General features: G+C 39.3%; 1 protein-coding gene and 1 long non-coding RNA gene across 5 annotated transcripts in view; one reads left to right on the forward strand and one right to left on the reverse strand.

Annotated features, from left to right (window-relative positions):
- STARD13 (StAR related lipid transfer domain containing 13) overlaps positions 1-21,323 on the forward strand; it is a 328,326-nt gene that overhangs the window by 50,871 nt on the left and 256,132 nt on the right. For 3 of the 4 annotated variants that reach the window (XR_695808.2, XR_011138676.1, XM_068930087.1), the window contains one exon: positions 224-1,138. Coding sequence is in view for 2 of the 4 variants with exons in the window: in XM_068930087.1 (XP_068786188.1) it covers positions 383-1,138 (756 nt within the window). In the remaining 2 variants the exon portion in view is untranslated. Of the gene's footprint in view, positions 1-8; positions 1,139-21,323 lie in introns of those variants that run through there. The other variant, XM_009686488.2, reaches the window with a different exon arrangement.
- On the reverse strand, positions 11,496-20,583 carry LOC138065598 (uncharacterized). Its single transcript, XR_011138677.1, has 2 exons — positions 19,554-20,583; positions 11,496-15,268 (listed from the first exon to the last, which is right to left on the reverse strand). It is a non-coding gene; the product is annotated as an uncharacterized lncRNA (long non-coding RNA).

The raw sequence follows: 21,323 nt of genomic DNA on the forward strand, positions 1-21,323 counted from the left end.
TATTTAAAAACATTTCTGCATTGGCCACTTCTTTCCTAATCTGTAAGATACAAAATTCAAAGTTCTGAGGTTTTAAATTCATTTAATCGGCATACATCAAATATTTTTGGATAAGAGTTATGTGCAAATTTAACAGAATTTTATACTTTAGGATTACTCTCACTGATGTACTCCAATGCAAGCATGTTACCATCAATAATTTATTTTTTTGTTTAATTTTCAGGAACAGCGAGGGTTCAGATCATTGGTATGAGAATCCAGGTATTAATAATGATTGTGTGATCGTGTTTTTTTAAAAAAAGAAGAAGATAGTTCCTGGCCACACATGCAGAGTTATGTTTCTTAAGAAAACCAAGAATGAAGTCATTTTGATCTCTGATGGATGAAAATTGTTGGAATGGAAACTAACATCTATGAAGAAGAACAGGGCTCACCTTATCTTACATCTGCCAAGTGCCTGGAGACTGCAAAGGAAGCAAAATATGAAGAATACCAAACACAGACAGAAGAAAAGGAAAGTCCATCTGCATTTCATAATGTTTTCCTGGAATCTGAGTTGAGTTTGTCATCTATGTCATCCTTATCAGACTGCAATGGGGCTTCCTTGGAAGCTGGCACGGTTGCCAGCTATGTTAGTGCCCCTGATCAGCCTGAGACAAAGCATCTTTGTGAAGAATTAGTGAGTTCTTCAGGGCACAAGCCCAAGGAAGATCTTTTAATTCTTCCCTCGCACACAGAACGTCCGCTCCTTCCACAGAAAAATGCAGACGGGAAACCAGAAAGACACCATGAGATCAGAGTCATAAAACACAAACCTAGTGCGATCACATTTTCTGATTTTGAATTTTTATCACATGAGGCTAACACTAAACTCCATATTTGTGAGGCAGCAGAAGCAGCAGATTTTTTGTCTGAAGAGGAAGAAGCAGATGGTAGAGATGATGATGATGTGTTTACAGAACTGCCAATGTATGAGGCATTTTTCAATGGTCTTCTTAAAAGAAATGTTTCCCAAAGAAAACAAGCTAAACATGAACCTACCAAATATCAACACATCTGTCATTTAGAAGACTGTGGTGATCATTCTGAAAAGGAATTGAAGGATCATGACAAGGAAGAAAAACACATGGAGCTGGAGGTAATACAAGCTACTCTTTTGTTCCAAGCATGTTTTAAGGGATTTAATAATTTAATTTAAATAATTTAATTACTTACTATCATTTAAGTTCGGTTAGCCGAGAAGGAATTTCACAAGTTGTTATATAGGGTTAGCTGATGTGAACACAACTAATCAACAAAATTGGTCATTTTTAAATAAAATGGTGATTACAGTACACATGGGGAATATAATTTCCTGTAGCTTTTCATAGGGTATATTCAAAGACCGTTTGCCTGTTCCTCACATATAACATTTCTATCTTTGGGTGTTCCATGAATGGATCCTTTTCTTCTGTTTTGTGGTTAATTTTTACTAATAAAGCAAAATGCATCAGAATCATTTATGCTAGTTTCTGCTGCATTGTTAACAGAAAAGCAGCTGTAAACAAGACTATTTTGATATTTTTAAGGTTGTTTGACAGAATCAGAGTGGAAAAAAGCAGTTGGAATGCACCAGCCAATCTGATTCAATAATCCTTTTTTAATTACTAAAAATGGGAAAATTAAATTCCTCTACTTCAGAAGTATGTTTGTTAATTACAATAAATATGCAAATAGAGCCATAGGATAATTTAGGTTGGAAGTAATCTTTGGAGATCATCTGGTCCAACCTCCTGTGCAAATCAGGACTAACCTTGAATTTAGAAAATATCTGAAAATACAAGTACAGCCTAGTGGATTTTCTACTATTCAAAGGATTTTGGCCATATTTTCTTCAAATTATATATCAAGAATATAAACTCACAGTAAAATGCACTGTACATTAAAAATACAATGATAGTCTTTTAAATGAGACCAGTCTATCTCTTCAGACTGGCCGTGTTTCCATTAGTCCGAACTTCAAACTTTGGGTTTCTGTTTTCTCTTTCTTTTTAAAATGTGAACGTCGGCTCAGTTTCCTCCGCTCCTACAAGGCTGTATATCACATCACGTAGAGAATGCATTCCTAGCCATTCCATTGACAATTCGAAAGGGATAGAGCTAAGGTGTACTGGGAGCGCAGAGTATATTTCTTCGTGCTTAATAATGGACTTTCTTAGTGTAGTGGCAGTGCAGCACTGCTCCTCCACACGCATAGCATTGCTTCTGTTAAACAAGTGTTTTCTGTTGTTTTACTTCATTAAAATAATATATAGGAAAGGTGACAATCTAGTCTACAATAAAATAAAATAAGTAAATTGTTTGTATTTATACTGATCTACATCTTGACGCTTTGTAGACAATGTCCAAAATGAAAATAAGAATGTTTGGGACAAAATCAAATCACTCTGTAATAAGAACCATCCAGCTATAATATAATCTTTGGTGAAAAAAAAGGTTGGAGTAAATTAGCTGTGTTTTTTTGGACCTGGAGGAAAAGGAGCTTTCCAAGTGAGTTCTCACTAGTCTGGAGAATAAGCTTTTCCCTATTCCCAGCTGGTGACAAACCAAATGCTTGGAGCTGAACATGTTTGTCTTTGGAGAAGTTCAGCTCTGGTACAAAAATACGAAGAGATTCCAAATAACGGGGAAAACAAACCCTTAAAATTCCAACATTCCTGAACTTGTGGCACAAATTAATCTTGAACTGCCAGGTCAGTCATACCTTTCCTTCCTCTCTCTTCCCCTCCTCCTTCTTCTTTAAGTGATTTTCCGTGTAAGCCAGCTTTATGCCTTGCAAATCTGTGATGCCTTGTTTTTTTTCCCAGTGTGTTATAGTTTTTCTCTATCTATAGTTCTCCTTTTATTTCTAGTGTGTATAACATAGCGTTGCTTCACTAATTTCTGATTAAATCAAAGTAAAAGAGTAGAAGTGGGAGAATAATGTCTAAATTAACATCAAAATTGTGATTCATCATAATTATTCTCTCCCTTAATCTATCTTCAATTTTGGGAGACTAATTCTGCCCTTAATTCAGTGGAAGTTCTGTAGTTGTCTTCCACACTGATCACAACTTTATTGAGGATACCCATCAACTCACAGAGAAATAAGCCAGAATTTTATGACTTGTTCACAGCAGCTAATATTAGAAAGCCTCTGCCCAAAGATGTTTCCAAAACATTGCACCTTTTGATGCAATACTGACCCAGATATATTCTTGTGACATATAATTTATTAAATAATTACAGTGCTATTGTAATCTATGCCAAGGCTTGCTTTCTCATTTACTCAAGAACTACTCAATACCTACATTCCATTTATTGTAAATATAGATCAAAATACATGCACAACATCCCTTGGATTCTGTTTACTGAAGGTCATTCCTGTAGATAAACGGGAAAGGCCAGGGGCTGTTGTCATTTAGTTTACTTTATGTCCATGTCATAAAATAAACTCAAGGATGCAGCTTGTAGTACAAAATAATGGATTATAAATTGCCAGATAGGCATGTGAAATTACCTAGTAAATCTCTGAGAATGTGTCAAAACATTTCAAAAATTGTACAGATGTAATGCTGCAGTCTTGGCTTTGATTTTTTTCTATGTAAATAGGTACATATCATTCTAGGAAAGCCTCCAAGACTTTTTTTTTTTAAAAGATTATCTTGTCTCTGAAAATTTCAGCCGCAGTCATGCATTAATATTCAGAATAAAAGCTCTCCCCATGACTCTAGTTCAAATCCATGTTCAGCAAATGTGTGTCATTGTCAAGTTAATACTGTTATTTAGAAATGGGGCTGTGGAGAAATGTCTTTCCAGTGGAAAGGAGTTAACTAAATAAAGACAGCAGGGAGTAAAAATATAGTCAAAAGCAACCATTATTGCTAAGCCCCAGACTTAAAAATAGCATAACAAACAAATCACCTTGGCCATATAGATACGGACTATCAAACGTAATGGTCTGACTATTATCCTGGCTAAATCCTTGCTACTCTAGCTCGTGGTGAAACAGTGATTACAATCTACTCTGCAGGGGCATTCCTGAGTAAAGGTACTTGTAACAGACTGCAGAGAGATGCACTGCAGCAGATTGCCTATTTTATGTATAGAAATAGGAGAATCTGTCAGCTTTTGCACTCTGGGGAACACTGTCCCTTGCAGGCAGTCACAAAGGGCAATGCTGGTGTCTAAACTTGGTCTTAAATAGTTGTTGCAGGCATTTAAGTGATAATTGTTGAGCTTCTTGTTTCATACTAATTAATAAGCAGCGAAGAATCTCCAAATACACTGAACAGTAAACAAATACAGTGAAGAGGTGAAAAAACACACCTAATGTACGCGGCCAACTCCTTTACAAGTGGAAGAAACACTGCTGAAAACAATTCATGCAATGGTGTCTATTAAAAATGTTCTTTCTTCTTTCCTAAAGGCATACAGAATCCTTCAGTTCTGTATGGTGCAAGATAAAAGACACCTCTGTTCATCTACAGACTCAGCATGGTCCCTCAGTTTTACTCTTAGACAAGTCACATCTGTATTTCCTTTGCTTTCTCATCAAATCTAAAGTTGGCAAGTGTCTTCTTTTTGTGAAGTCTATAATCACTGGTATATTTAATGCCCAAACCGCTTTCTTAAAAGTAACTTTTATTTTAACTGAGGGAACACAATTTTAAACATTTAAAAACAAGTCCGTGCAAGTCTGAAATAACAGTAGGGTTAGTCCTCATTTTCTGATGGCGATTTAGATGACACCATCCCTAACACAGCACTACAGAGATTCAGAGATTCTAGCACTACATGCTAGTGAGTTTCCGTATTCTTCTTACAGACCTTTCTCCTCTGCCAACCTCCCTTGCAAAACTGTCCTTCTATCTTGAGAATGAGGGATTTTTTTTTTTATCATGAAAGTCCTTGCTCGTTTTTCATTATATGCCTTCATATTAAACTAAATACACTGTTTGTCCCTGTAACCAGCTCAGTATGCAGTGGCAATAAATTATTTAGAATAGCGTCTGAAACATAAGAACGTATTTCTAGATTTCCACTTTTTCAAACCTGTACTGAACTGGGCCCAATTGATCATGATATCAGGAACTACTACGCAACTTTACTTTATTAATCTATTCCTACATAGTCTCAAAACAACGTGGGTTCCTTCCAGGAGTAACATTTCAGACAAGTGAAAAACAGAAGATATTTGACAGGTGTTAGGCAAATAAGAGGATTATTAAATCCTGCTATTGACAAAGTGAATTATTGTGTCTCTTCCCTCACCTCAGTGATTGTACAGAAATCCTGCTCATGTCCGTGGCTGCTGTAGAGAGACAAGCATAGTCTCATCAGCAAGGTAGCAAACTGGAAATCCTCTCTGGGGCAGTTTCAAAGCACCCTTTAGGGAGCCCCTCTTAGGTGTCGAGATGTCTGAAACAGAGGTTTCTGTCTCTGGTGACATTACTTAGGGCACATACGTAAGGTGTCAAGGCTCTCTCTGTAGTATCAGAGGGAGAAGGGGCACCCTAAGGCATGCGAGGAAGCCCTGAGGCTGGAAAGGGGACCCACATACAAGTAACTACTAGAGCATGCTGGGTGCTCTAACAACTCTGCAGCAGTGGCCCTGTGTCTGTGCCAGCTCTGCATGCTGGCTCCTCTCTCCACTGGACATTCATAGCTCTCCAAAGGAGTCCCCTTGTAATGGCTGCTGCTCGATGGAGCAAAGCTCTCTTCATTTAAAATACCTCTGTGAAAGTTGAGGCATTAACTGGCACCAGCAAATGTTGTCTGTCTGGGTCCAGTTTCCTCTGACGATTATGTTTGTACGTTTTTACTACAATATGGGTTTGTATATAGATGTAACTTCCATGAGAATCCAAGAAAAGTAATTTCTTAAAGAAATGAGTCCTTCCTATTTCTAAAGGAATCTGCTCAGGGAGCTTCTGTCATATCATCTTCCACTAGCCTGTGATATCTCAGCTGTGTAGGCTGGTGAGTGGGATGCAAGGCCTGGAGCACCAAACCTGTTAGCCCTTACCCAGGAACCTGGGAGACCTTGCAGGGGCTGGAGTGGCACAGATTTACACCATGCCTCCCTCCTCACATGGAGGAAGATTGAAACCCAACATGATTGCTGATTTAATACTTACTCTTCAGCTAGAACAAATATGGAGTGAGGTACCACTCCCTATGAGTAACGGAGACAAGATGACCTAAACAGATATTTAACGTAGTGTTCAGAACTAATAAAATTGTCAGGATTTGGCCTCAAGACTGTAAACGCAGAGACCTTTGGAGGGGACTGCACAGTCACATGCTCAGTGCAATGTTATGGCACCCAGGATCCGTGCACAGTGTTGGGTTGTGTTCATGTGGCAGCTGTGCCACCACCCTTCCTTCCTGAGTAAATCCATACCTGTTTTAAGTAAAACTGTAATGTATGTCACCACAAGTGACATCTAAAGGAGAATTGTGAGAGCTCCATTGATTTTGATGTTTAAAGTTGTACTGGCTGAACTAGAAATGGTCACAGAAAACAGCCCTTTACTGGCAGGAAGGGATGATCGGTCTTTCCAGTTTCTCTTCCTTTGATGATTCCCTTATTTTCATTAATTTGCTTCATCCATCATTGCACTACATTTAGATTAATTTTATCCTCATTACACAATTATTACTGAGTGACACGTTTGATAATCATTGTATAAGCTTAGACCACGTGAGTTCAGATTTCAGCTAGAATAATTGTTGGGATGTAATGGGGAAATTTCCATGGTATCTGTCCTATATTTTGTCTGATTCTAGCCTGTGTTTACATTCTTTTCACAAACCCAAAAGTTCACCAAAGGAACAAGACAGAGAAAATAGGAGATGTCGGAGAAGAAAAATCCACCAAAAATTTATTCAAAGGCCACAATCTTTGAAGTTAGTTATTCATTCTTTAAAAGATATTATTCTGTGTAACTTATAAATATCTTAATCGATTAATCATATCCAATGAAAAAGGAATAAGAAAATTTTAAGACTTTGAAAATGAATAAACTTGCTTCATTCAGACTAGAGTGAGCTTAATTCAATTTAAATGATCTAAACAGAGTGGCAGTCAGGCCTACAATTATAATCAGTAATTGGGCCTGCCAGAGTAAGCTTCTTACAGCTATATTTAGGTGCTAAGTCCTTGTGTCTCATGTATTCCTGCTCAGTGCCTTCCTGAGCTGCTCTGAAGCACTTTTCAAAGAGGTACTTTGCTCTTTTCATTAAAAAGGCACTGGAACTTAGATGGAATTTAAGGTATCTGAAAATTGCCCTGCAATAGTCTCTTCTCTAATTCAGTCGTACAAGAGCAAAACATAGTAAAGAACATATCAGAGTGACACAGATTCCTCCTCCCATTCCTCCCATTCTTTGGGAGGGATGGGAATTCTTCTCTTTACCCTATCAAACTGAAACTCCAAACCTAGAGAAGAATGGTTGCAAACTCGCGATGACTTCTTTATGAGAAATAATAAAGTTATTATTACCTCCTTTTTGTTCATCTTCTGTAGACATGGGATGTCTACCCAGGTAGGAGAGCCGAGTGTTGAAATAACAGTTGCCAGGGAGGACTGAGCTTTGTACATTCTTATTTCCTTTTTGCACTTTCTATATCTCAATTATATATTCTCTAGAGTTGATAGACGGAAATACTGTGAGTTGAATTTTGTAAAGTTTTAGCCTTTATGTTTGTTCTCTGCCTGCCTAGGAAAGGAGTTGGAGAAGAACTGTTGCTTATTCTAGCAATGATGCATTATCATCACTCAATAAATAAACAAAATCAACTATTAATAAAAGTCAGACAAATGTTGGCTCACAAATGGACTCTAATTGTGAACTGAAAAGAAAGAGCTTTTTATTAATTCCATAAATTTGAAGGACTAACGACAAACAACATTTTGTAAACAGTACATTTTTCTCTAATCCTGCTATCCTCAATAATGTAGCCATTTTTCATTAGGATATGGCATATCTTGTGTCATGCTTCTGAACATGACTGGAGGGAGCTAAAAATTCAAATTTGCGTCTTACTATAGTAAGTGGAAATTAGCTGCATAGCTGTTCCTGTCACAAAATTATAGGCAGTTTGGAAAATACCAGTACAGTCAGGATATCTTAAGGATATGCCATACTGAAAGATCATATCACTGTGAAATGGTATATTGGGACCACGTAGATTGCATGTATATATTATCAAAAGCGTGTAGACACTATCAGAATGACTCTTTCTTATCACTTCAATATACTTGCATGCTGCATAAAGTACAGTGCCCAAAGGGTATTTGAAAAACTGTTTTATGAAATATGCATGATTTGTTCTTCATTACTAGAGAATTTAAAAAATTAAAATTTATGTGCTCCCAGAAAAAAATAATTTTCTTGGCACCAGTAGATACCTCTCTTTAGAATCACAGGATTATCTTTAGCAGGCATCAATGGCTGCTGGATTGAGATTGGATGCATCATGTGTTCTGTTTTTTTAAAAAATACCCTATAAACTATTTTCGGCAATCTTAACTTGGGCTCTGCTGAGAGCCTCCTGAAGCCGTAATAAGAGGGGACAAAGTCTGTCCTCTTTCAGCAAAGCCTGTAAGCAAACATCCATGTGATATTTTCAGCTGGAACAGCACTCCAAAGATTCAGAGAAGCTTTTTTGCAGTTGACCCTCCATGCAGTTTGAAGTCATTTGTGATGCAGAATATAATCGCTCTGCTACATGCACATATACTATTGATATTGACATGGTATATAATAATTATAGTACACAGTATATATTACCTCTGTAGTGAGACTCTGAGAAAGCTAAAAGGCCAGGGAAATGTTAAAAAGAAAATGAGATAATGCAATCCAAAAGAAGCCTCACCTAGATTTTCGAACTGCCGCAGAAAAGTAACACAGTAAGTCGCAGCTTGGTGCTAAATTAAGCGGTATGAAATTACAGGAGGTGAGACACACTGCACAGTGTGACACCCTCAGGATATTCAAGTTAATGTGTAAAACTTGGGCCCTTACCTAGTTTTCATAACATTATGAAAGCTCTCTAGACTAGCAGTTTCCAAAGTGTGGCTCTGCCACCAGTGTGTGACAAAGTGTTTATGCTGCCCATCCCAACGGTACCTATTCCATTGGGAAGGTATTGCCATACAGCTGGATTTTGTTGCACAGCCTCAGCATCATGTCCCATACATCAAGAGGCCTCCCTGAACAAAATTTTGGGAAACTCTGCTCTAGCCTGTTCATAAGTATTAGTACTCGTTTTATACTTACCTTTAAATTTCCAGGAGAATAAATAGTTGACATAAATATAAGATTATCCTCAGAGGGGAGACTATTTAATATGTGTAACTGGGGTTTTGATTTTTTCAGATATTAAGGCTCCTTCATTTGTTGTGTATTTCACTACTTCAGAATCATATGGTCATCCTAGGAAAACAGTGGTATTACTACCACTATTACCAGAAAACATCAAAAAGATGATGTACTTATGGTCACACTAAGCCCATAAAGTGAAAGAGGTATATCAGGATTCTCCTTTACAAATATTTGAAAATACCTGGGCCTGTGCCATGTAAGACCACTCAAGTGTTTTATTTATCTCTACAGAAGTAGAGCAAAAGTAAACAGGAAAAAAGCCCTAAGTCAAGACTCTGGTGAACTATGTTCCTTTGGCAGAACATGGGAGCATGAGGCATACACCAAAAGAAACACATGGAAATCTCTTAATCTATTAACCATTGAAATTAAGATACTGCTTCAAAGTGCACATGGAGATTCTGGATAATTTGGGAGACAGGTTGTAAGGAGAACAACTTGTGAAACTGGACACTTGCGCAAATGGTGAGGGGAGGTAGTTGGGTTGCATTTTCAAGCTTGTTTACCTGATAGGTAAAGATTTTGCATGTTTTTAAGGTTCAGCAATAGAACTGCAGTATAACAAAATACCAAAATAGAATGTAACGGAATTAACAGTCTGTGTTTCATAGGCTTCATATATTGTAAACTATATTTCATAATATGATGAAGTTCTTGCGATGGAATAAGAAAAGTGAGTTACAAATTTCAACATACACTTAAGTCCACTCGCAAATACATGACACTTACCTAAAGCATTTTGGTGCTTTTGAAAATTTTTCCCAGGTGACGTTTGCCCAGTTAATACAACCAGCAACATTCTAGTTGGACATTTAGGACCTCTCAGTCCTTCCATGTGTGGAATTCCAATTAAATAGTGTTAGCTTGGCCTTACAAGGCATATTTCCCAGGTAGTACCATGGGATCACAGGCTCTGTCGTATGATTTGACATGTCCAGGTACCTACTGAGTATCTGTTTGGTCCTGCCATATAACCAGCACTCATGTAACCAGCTCTTTGTGTGAACTGTGAGGTCCATGTTTGAAATCAATTCAGGGAAACTTAAGCACTAAGATAATAAATAATGTCATAGTAAAATTTAGGTTGATAGATCTGAGACTTCATTTTCGGACATTTTTGTGTGGTTATTTTATGTAGGAGAGAATGACTTTAACCTCAAGCCTTTTCTTACCAATAGCTTCAATCACTGAATATTTTAAACTGCAATAAAGATGGGACTAGACTGCTCCTACCTGTTCAGCTTTCCTGGACAATGGATGCTTCATCTGCTGTCCAAATTAAAAGCCCTGCCTACTTTTAAATTATTTCAAAACTAAGACTTTTGCAGCCCAGCTAAGGCAAATCTCCTCTAAAGTAGTTTGGAGTTTTCCAGCACTAGAGAGGACAGGACATTGAGGCTAGCCCCTGCATTTGAAACATTTTTCTTCCAGAAATTAACTTCACTAAAATCTCGCCAGATTTTTTGGACGCTCTTTTCATCCTTTCTGTGGATTCTGAATTTCCCTGACGTTTAGTCTGCTAATCTATTGTTCAAAAATTGGGTCTAGAATAAGAAAGTGTTTGAGTTCTGAAGATTTAAGAGCGTATTTATGCTGTTTATTCAGCAAAAAGTTGTCTGGCCTTCATCTAATCTTTGTGATGAAGTAGCTAGTGATATATATATAAAACATATATATAATCTATTATTTATATTATTAAATTTTATGTGTATTATATATATTTATATTATATATGTGGTATATATTATATAATACAATGTATATACTGTATATATTATATATACAATCTATTATAAGTTTTTACAATTGTTATTTATTGTTCCTATTCAAACAGGCAAATGGTAAAATTTCAGTAGTTCTGTAATGAGGATTTTGCGCTGAGGCAAAAGCCTCTACAGTTAGTCTAGGGACAGATTTACTTAAATTAAAATGTCAAAAAACTGCTAAAACTACCAAAAAATATAAAACTGCAACTTGTACTGATTTCATTCTATAACACATGCATCATATATCAAAACCAAAAGCAAGGTATGCAAAATCAGTAACTTGAAGGAAGAATACACAGATTGGCCGCAACAGCAATATAAAGTTAGCAGCAAAAAGTTGCTTTATTTGAACAGCGTGCCTGACTAAGGTCAGTGCCTGTACTGAGAGAAAACAGTGTGCACCACGTACGTGTGCAACTAAACATATGCTGTCCTCTGGGAGATCACCTCAAGATCATGGCTGAAAGACAAAAGATGATTAAACTGTAAAAGATTACCCCCGAAGACAAAAACATTTCACAGACCCTGTTTTTTAAATAAAAATTCTAATACTAGTTTTTAAATAGAAGTTCCAATGTCTCTCTTAAGCAATTACATGTGATTTACACTGTACGAAACACAAAATGGAGAGTTATCTTGAGTTGCCTAAGCCTTGAAAAACTTAGACTGTAAGGACTGAATAGCTTTAGTCTTATCTTGAGGAACACATATAGAAGATGGTAATCACACTAAGGTAAAAAGAAAGAATGCTAAAATAAACTGAGAAATCAAGCATCACTGGGAAACCCCCAGCACTCTAAGCAAGCAGGCACAAACTCAATTCTTTCCAAAGTAAAGGCAAAAGTGCATTATACATACTCAGAAAGTGATTTTGAAACCAAACTTTTCAGACAAGACAAAGCATGCATTTTGCATATGAATGTCAGAACAGCAAGAACTAAAATTGCCACTGCAATGTTCTCATATAACAATATCTTAAATAAAAGAATTTACCATGAATACAAACAATTCATAAAGGCAAACTCTACAAGAATAGTAATAATTACGGTCAGTTGGGAAGTATACACACTTACAGTTTTTAACTCAAATCAACTTCTCATGTGTGTAATGCTTTCACTTTTGTTCAGTGTTCTCACTAGGATGACGAGTTTTAGTTGCATTAAATACAATGCAGATATCTAAGCTAAGAAAATAAAGACTGGACCTTCTAGTATTCCCCATCAAGCACTTCTTTTTTAACTCAGAAGTTGTGCTCAAACGCTCACAAACGCTAATAAGTGGTCACACAAGAAGCTCAGGGCACTCAGCATTTAAAATGAATGTGTTTAAGAGCAGCAAGTATGAAGTGGAAAACAGCACAAAATTAAACAAGGAAAACTTAGTTTATGCATCAGAGAAAAAATTGAGAGTATATACTCAAAAGAAGGGCAAATAAAAGCATTTCAGATTTGCAGAGAAAGTTATTATTTTTAAATTTGCGTTTACTCCAGGCCAGAAAGAAATTCCACAAAGATTCAAAATTCTCCACGACAGTGAATGACGCCGCGGCCTTGAAGTGCTATGTTAAGAGCCTCCAGCAGCTTGCTAGGTGGGGCTACTGAGGAGCATGCTTACAGTTAAAAGTATTTTCCCCAGAGGAACGCTGTCAAAATTAAACTGTCCCTGAAAAGTAATTTCATTTTGATGAACTGACAAATATCAATTAATTTTTTTTTTTGAAAAATCAAATCACATTCTCAAGGAAATTGCTATCACTTTGGTATTTTAAATTTTAAATATGAACATATCTTGGGTGCGTTGCCACTAGGCTGTTTTCTACCTTGTCTGTCTGGTTTATCCCAGCACAGCTAAACTATTCATTGATTAGTTTATGCACATTTTCACTCTATCTGTGCTCTAGCCCATTTCCTGCTGCTTTTTTTGGATAAGGTGGCAATATTCCAACGGGACTATAGAGGTGAGCAGCCCTGGAGAGGAAGCGGGAGAGCCTGCGCCTGTTTTTTGAGATGTCTGAGATTAAAGTTCAAGTGTTACATTAAGACACATCTTAGGCACATCTTAGACACAAACAGACTATTTCTAACTTTTATCCTAGAACTTTTAGCATGAGAGCTAATGCAGGACATAAGGCCTGCAAAGAGGTACCTAAACATGCCTCTTAAACTTGCAAATCTCATAATTCCAGATTATATTGCGTTTTGATAGGAAGATTTTGCATATTATTGCTATTGGTAAGTCTCCTGCATTTCAAAATACACTTTTTAAAACTTGCTTGATGTACATGTTTGGAGAAACTGAGTGAGATGAGTGAAACTGATGAGAAATCCTACCCATCTTGAATAAGGCTAGGAATTGTTTATTTTCAGTTATTTGCCAGAATTATGTCAACAGATTTTTCTATTTGGATTTTTGTGGTTGATGGGGGTTTTTTTTGCTAAATTGTTTCCTATCACGTGGAACTGAAGTATATGTAAATGTTATTAAAAAAATCACTGCAAATAATCATTCTTCTAGAGGGTTTCTTCCCTCTTTCTTACACTCCTCTTTGTCATTCCAAATAATAGTGTTTTCCGATTCATTTTAATAAACACTACTTTTCCAAATATTAATAAAGGGCACCAAACATCATACCATGAATGAACAGAATTATTAAATGCTTTCAGTTATTGCACTTGCTTTCACGAAGAGCCAGGCAAGTGCTCTGCCAGTATTACTCAATGTTGCTCACAATATAAAACATATTAGAATGCGAAGTCAATAATGGTTAGGCTAAACCTCTATCTGAGAGTGCAGACACTGGGACAGGCTCATGCTTTCATGTCTCTAAGGATTTTTATGAACATCTGTGTCTTGAAGAATTTGCAAAACTCCTACGGGTTTATAAAAGCAGCTGCTATAGATCATTCCTCTTTCTCGTCCCCTCCCATGCCAGCAGAAGATATCTGAAGTAAGGCACAGGGAACAAGTCTGAACCTTAAGGTCCCTGTAACAATAGCAGCTATTATTTTGTGCCCATCATACTCTTTAAAACAAAACTGAAATGCCTGTGACAGATTTTTTCAGCTTCTAGGCCACCTTCTCCAACCTTTATGTTAAAGTATTTGCATGGTATAAGCATTATACATTTACGTGCTCTGGAGATACAGAAATGATTCTTTTCCTCCAAGAACGATGCCTAAGGCTTCTCTATCAAAGCAACTTTTCTTCACGACTGAGATCAAACTGATTTTTATTGGAAAAGTGTTTTTATCGTTTTTAGCTGAGTTATCTTTTTTCCCAAGCTAAAAAAGACACGTTAAAAATCTACAACCACTATTCTATTTCTCAGTTTATGACTAAAAAAAGCAATAAAAGATTCTCCATAAAGCAAGATACCCAAGGGGCGCAAAGTAAGTCAACATTATGCAGTACTAATGGAACATTACCACACATGTGACCATTACATATCTTTTTTTTTATTCTAGCAAGACAGGATTCAGCTGTTTACATGTATCATGAAAATTGTTTCGATTGTTTAAATGATATTTACGCTTGTGTTTTTGATCTCTGAAAGAAGAAATATAGTTAAAATTCTGAAAACTGTGGACATATAACTTACATATAACTTACAATAACTTATAACTAACAATTAAAAATATAAGTCAAAATGCATACTGTATAAATTAATAAGGGATTAAGGAACATATCCATGCACAGACAGAATGACTATTCTTGCGCATGAGGTGATGATCTTAAATTCAGGAATTAAACTCTACTTAGTAATTCCTTCAGCTTCTTAGTTCCTGCATAAGGCATGAGTATTCTTGCCAGAGGAAAAAGAAACAGCATAAATCGCAGCAGATTACTATAGTGGCCCTCCTGACATTGCTGGTTTTAGCATAGGCAGATACCAGGAACATGCATCTTAGTTTACCAAAAGGTGGGGGAAAAAAACGCAAAGAGGTGATTTGCAAGAAGTGTCATTGGTAGACCCAGTGCTCCATTAAAAGCTTTATCCATAGGACAACAAATTTCTCCAGGTTGAAAGCTTTTGCCAGTTTTAGCTATTATTTCTAATGAAGAAGTGTCATCAAGTCCTCCGTCAAGCAAATCTGTAAAAAAAATACATTTGTCAGCTTTAGCGAGAGAGGAGTGAAATCTGATCTCTATCATTTGGGCAATTACGTTACATCTAAATTTTAGGTATTTAACTATGTGCAATTCCTGGTGGGGCCTGGTGGTGTGGGCTTGCTGCTCTCATAGTTTAATTTCCTTCCCATAGAAACTAGGGATGTCAGGGGAAGAGGAAGACAGGAGGGGATGAGAGCAGAGATAGTGCACACCTGGTTTTGTCTCAACATGGAGTTAAGACATACACAGACTATTATGTGGCCCTGGGTGTTAGGGAATGCATCCAGTTCACACATTATAGAATAAGAAATCTGTCAAATCAAGCACCTAAATTCCTTATACAGTCAGAGGAAAAGAAGCTGGGGTCTTTGAAGATCTCCAGAGGGAGAGCCTGTTTGATTAAGCATAGGTATTTAAGAGATTTAGCCAATAAAAAGAAAAAATTTGCCTCTTCATTCATTTCACTCATGAACATTTACACAAGGTTTGTTGCTGTGATCAGTGTCATTACGTCATTTTGATAAGCTTCTTATAATTGAAATGCTGAAATCCATAAGCTCTCTCAAAACAAAGGATAAAAAGTATCAAAACAGAACTATGTAAATGTAGTATAAATAACCTTTGGAGCTAGTTTTATCTAGTTGCCAAATATAATGGTATTTGGGATTTCAACAGTATACTCGAACCTCCTTCCACCTCCCTTTAATACTAGATAACCAAAAAACTTTTTTTTTCTTTTACAGTTTGTGTTAAACTGTATCTTTAGTTACAGATATCGTTAGTTTACTTCCTCATCCTTAATGTTCTTTTTCAAAAAAAAGGTTGTCGATGATACTTATCTGCTGCAATTTTGCCACATAAATAATTATTTAAATTTCTCTCAGGTGACTGTTCTTAACATACTAGTTACTCTCCTGGCTGGCATTCAGAAAAGAACTAAGTACATCCCCTGTCTTGCTTTTTTGGCCATGAGAGATGGGCTCCTAATGAAGCTCACTGAATTAATCTATGCTCTGCAAGGAGCAACTGCACAGGAAAAATGGCAAGGTTGACACCTAAAGATAAGCCATTTCCTCCTTATGAAAGATTATAACAGTATGGCATGAGAGACACAAATCCTATAAAATCAACAGATCAAAACTGAACAACCTCCAACACCTCCCTCACAATGTATATTTTTTCCATTTCTTGATCAGGAACTAAGTGCCCTTTATAAAGAAACCTCTTTGAAATCAAGTGTTTGAGAGTAGGAAGTGAAAATTTATTGTCCTGCTGTTTCTTCAGAAATTCACCTAACCATCTCAGGGTGATTATCTCAGAAAAGCCAAGAATTGTTCCAAAAACTGTTTTTCAGATTTAGGATCACCACAACTGACATTCTGCAGAACTAATGAACCCTGGACTCCTATTCCAATCCTTTCCTAGAGTTCTTCCCAATCTCCAGTTTCCATTTTTAACTATTTTCTCCACATTTTCCCATGTCTCCTGTATTTCCCTCTCCCCAGAATGTCCCCGGACCTTCCATATGACTCTAACTTGGCAAGAGACAAACCTTTGCTTTAGCTGTAGCTATATTTTTGCTTGACTGGCCAGTTGACTGGCATATGCTGACTGGCAGCTGCTCAGAGCAAAAATGGGCTGCTTATCGCCTCATTTTTAGTTTATTGTGGGAAGTCATTTGAGTCTTTTCCATCTATCCAGCCACAAATTTTTATTAAACTTTGAAATTTGATCCCTCTGAAATTTCTTCCTCTCTTTCAAACTGCCTGGAAACTATCTAAAGGATTCAAAAGCTATAGGGGGAATGCCACAGCAGTTGAGCAAGCACAAAGACAAAAGAGGATAACTGTGCTAAGACATTAGGCCAAAAAAAAAAAGAGAGAAAATATGAAAGCATTATTTTAAAGTATTATTACTTTAAATACTATTATCAATCAATACAGTGGAAGAAACTGATTAAAAATACATTTAGCATTTTAATTAAGACTATAAATTCAAATAATGAACGCTTAGAAAAGGCCTGCTACAAGAAGTAAACGAAACTAAATCATCTCAAAGGAAAAACTGAGAACTGATTTTTAAGCTATTTAAAATTATTTTGAATGATACAGTCCAATATGTTTCAGTTTTATTTACTAAAGCAGGAGAGAACCTGCAGTCTCATTTATTATGATGTTTATTGAATAAAGTGACCAAAGACCACAATTAAGGTCCCCAAGCACTAGGAGCTGTACAGCAGCATAATTCAGGCTTCAAAGGCTTGATCCTCTGTTCTTCCGGTTTCTGCTGTGTGCCATTTGTGCGGCCAGGTCAAGGTAGCAATCTGAGCCTCCAAATGCAGATCTGATGCTTTGCCAGACCTCGCTCTTGGTAATTACAGGAACTACGATTATGGCCTGTCCTTGGCTTCCAGTATCGAAGGTCTACATCTCCCTCCCTCCCTCTCCCATATGCTTCTCTTTCATGCCCTCAAATATAATAGACTTTGAAGAAAAACCTTCTCATATCATCAGAAAGATAAAACAATGAAATTGCCCAAAAGAATCTGCCCAATAAGGTTCCGTTTAATATGTCAAACCAAATAAATAAGTAAATCTTAAATCTTTTAGGAAATGCTCAGTTTTAGATATGCTTGTCTTGATCATGTCCTGAAATCCAAGGGCTCTGAAGAAGTGTATCTCTTGCTTGAAGTCACCTTTTGTATTCACAGATCAGAGCTCAGCTCGTACTGTCTGACCATTGACAAAAGTAATCAACTATACCAAGGCAAACCGCAGTAGAATGAAATGGTTCAAACAAAACTGTGCCCTCAAAAACAGCAGTGTAGCTCTGACAGCCAGTGTGGCCTAGCTTTGAGAATTTTGATAAATTTTACATTTGTAACTAAAAATGTCAGAAATTATACATTCTGTTCCTATTATTCATCAGGGAAGACTCTCTAAATCAAGCCAAATTAACCCAATCTCAGGTTTGACATAATTATTTTCCTGAAGCTGAGCAGTATCAGACTTGGCTAAATCAACCTTATTTCTTCTGACATGCCTTCTCAATTAGCACAGAAGGGCAGGCTGTCCACGTAGCGCATTCCAGCTTTAATTATCAGAAATGCGTACCTAAGTATCTAGACATGCCATTTTTAAGTATGATGTTTGCCGGACAGCAACTCTGAATGTAAGAGCAGTATCTTGCCATCAGTGTGTGCTAATTGCACCATACATTTCTTAAAAACCCAACTGCTGCAGATCAAGTCTTCTCCAGCTCTGTGTAGGCACCGGTGGCCTAAGAGGCTCTACACGCCTGGCTGTGCACGGAACAGGTCTTCGGACAGGGCAACCACTGCCCTCTGTCACACTGCGGAAACTGAGGCACAGCCCGATGGAAAGCAGCCTTAATTTTATGAACTGGCTAAACCTCACCGCCGCTGTGACAGGTTTTACGTGGAGACAACGCCCGCAGGAGGCCGATGGGGAAGGGGTGAGGCGGGCACCACCGCGGAGCCCCCCCTCCCCGCCCGGGGCTCCCCGCCGGCCCCTTGGGGCGCTTCGGGCACGAGCGGCGGCGCCCCCACACGGGGCGGGCAGAGCGCGGCAGCTGCGGCCTCTAGCGCTCGGCCTCGCCCTCTGGAGGCGCCTCTGGCCGCCCGCCGCGGAGCAGCCCGCCCTGCCTCGGCCGCCCCCTCGGCGAGCGTCCGTGAGGGGAGCGCCCCCGCCAACGGCTGCCGGGGCGGGGGGGGCTCCCCGAGACTCGCCGTGCCCTCACCCAGCGACCGAGGAGCCTGCCCGCCCGCTGCCCCCCCCTCCCCCCGCGCCCCGGGCGGGCCCCTCCCCCGCGGCGGCGGGAGCGCCCTTCCCTGCGGGGCCGTTAGGGCGCGCTCCCGGGCCGCCCGCGCCGCCCGCCAGGTGGCGCTGCCGCCCCGCGAGCCGGCTCGCGCCGCCCGCCCGCCCGCTCCTCTCCGCGCCGCCCGCGAGCGACGTCACGGCGGCGCGCAGGCGCGGCGGCGCGGGCGGGGAGCGGAAAGAAAGGAGGAAGCAGCGGCGGCTGCGCGCGCACTTCGGGGCGCTGGCCGAGGCGGTGCCCCGCCCCCTCCGCTCCCCTCCCCCTCCCCCCCCCCCCCGCAGCGCGCGCGAGCCCCGCGGAAGGGCGGGCTGGGCCTCGCTGCCGTTGGGCGCGCGCGGCTGGGCCGCGGCCATTGTTGCCGGGGGCGGGCGGTGCCGCGGCGTGGGGCGAAGCCGTTTAGCGAGGCCAGCGGCGCGGGGAGCGTTTTACCTCCCTTTCAGAGGGACGCCGTCTCCTGTGGCCGTTGCGCTGCCAGCAGCGAGTTGCCAGCGCCGCCCCTCGTCCTCCTTGGCGGGCGGGCGGGCGGGGAGGCCGCTCCGAGCATGGCGGCTGTGCTGGGGGAGGGGCAGACCTGGCGGCTGCCTTTGCCAAATGGCTCCTCGCCGAGGTATCCTGCTTCCCCTCCTCCTCTGCCGGAGGGGAGGAGGGGAGCGGGCCATCAGCCCCACTCGGCCTCCGCCTTGGCCCGGGGAGCGGGGCTGGGCTGGGCTGGGCTCCGCCGCTGGGCGAGGACGGGCAGGCGGCGGCACGGCCTCGCCTCCCTGCTCCTTGCCGCTTACTTGGTGGGGGGGATGACATCGTACCGTGCCCTTGAGCATAAGTGTGTAGAGACAGAACTTGGTTTGTGATTTTGGACAAAGTAAATTCTCCTAGAAGTGTAGGGTGGAAAGAGCAGCAGATTACGTGGGTTTTTTTCTTTGTTTTTGTTTCCTTTTTTTTTTTTCCAAGTATGCCTTAGCCAAACAGAAGCTATTTTAGGGCTAAATGTTGGAGTGACCTGGGTGAGATTTCATATTTCTATATAAGGTCAAAATGTACCAGATCTGATTTTAAATTGAAGTGGAGAAAACCTTTCTTTGTTCTTTCTCTGCTGTAGGTTTCTTAAAGGAAAAAAGGCTTGCTGGTGGCTCTTGCTGGATTTTTCCACTGCATCCCTGAAATTACAGGGAAGGTCTTTGTGGCTATGAGAGCTGCTGTTCTGAAAGCAGGTTTCTGTCTGGCTCTTAAGTGATATGAGTGTCTGTGTGTCATAAATGCACAGACATTAAAGGATATAACACCTTTTAATTTAGTGTGCTTATATCCAGGCATTATAGCACAGACACATCTGTGTTACGGTGGGACAGCCACAAGGACTTTGGTCTAATTAATGTTCGTATAGCATGGGAAAACTTGTCCCAGGCAGTTACCATTTGCATACGTACTGAATGTTTTTATAAATGTCCTTGATAGTTTCGTTTAACAGATTAGCATGATTTGACATGAAGTTAAAGAATTTGAAATAATATAGGAATATTTTAGCAATTATAGTTGCATATCATTAAGAAAAATAGATACATGAATTTTATGTTAGTATTATAAGTTCTTGAAGTAATCTAAATAAGTAAGGGCTACACAACTTTTCAGCTCTGTTGCTCTAAAAATATCAAGAGTTTCAAAGTTCTCTTTTAAAAACATATTTAAATATATTAATAGATGCTTAACCTATGTTTGGGTAATACTGCAGTCCTAGTAGTTAAACTTGGGTACTTAGATGTCAAATTTCTAGTGAAGATATGGAAATCGTGCCTAATTACTTTTGTCAGTCTAGAATTAATGTCCTCTCTTTATTGTTCGCTGGAGGAAAATCAGTTCATGATATAATTTAGAAGTTTTACATAATTTTAGTTTTCTGGCATTCTACTTCCTGATAATTCGTATTTTGCTTTCTTCCCTATCTTCACCTATTGTTAGCTGTCAAAAATATATTCTCTTCTGCCCGGCTTTCTCTTCTTTGTCCTTTAGTACTTTCGAATTCAAGAAGGTGCCTTTCATTGTTTATTTTCTCTATTAATTTGTGATTTCTGTTTAGAAGTGGGCTGCTAACCTTAATATTTCTTCTTGATAGTCGATTGTAAGAACTTCTGGGCAGGGAACAGGGTCAAACTTGACAGAACCCTGTGAACGTTTGTGAATTGTGGGAAAAGTGTCGCTTTTAAA

Source organism: Struthio camelus, chromosome 1 (assembly GCF_040807025.1).
Source record: "Struthio camelus isolate bStrCam1 chromosome 1, bStrCam1.hap1, whole genome shotgun sequence".
In the NCBI taxonomy this organism is placed as follows: domain Eukaryota; kingdom Metazoa; phylum Chordata; class Aves; order Struthioniformes; family Struthionidae; genus Struthio; species Struthio camelus.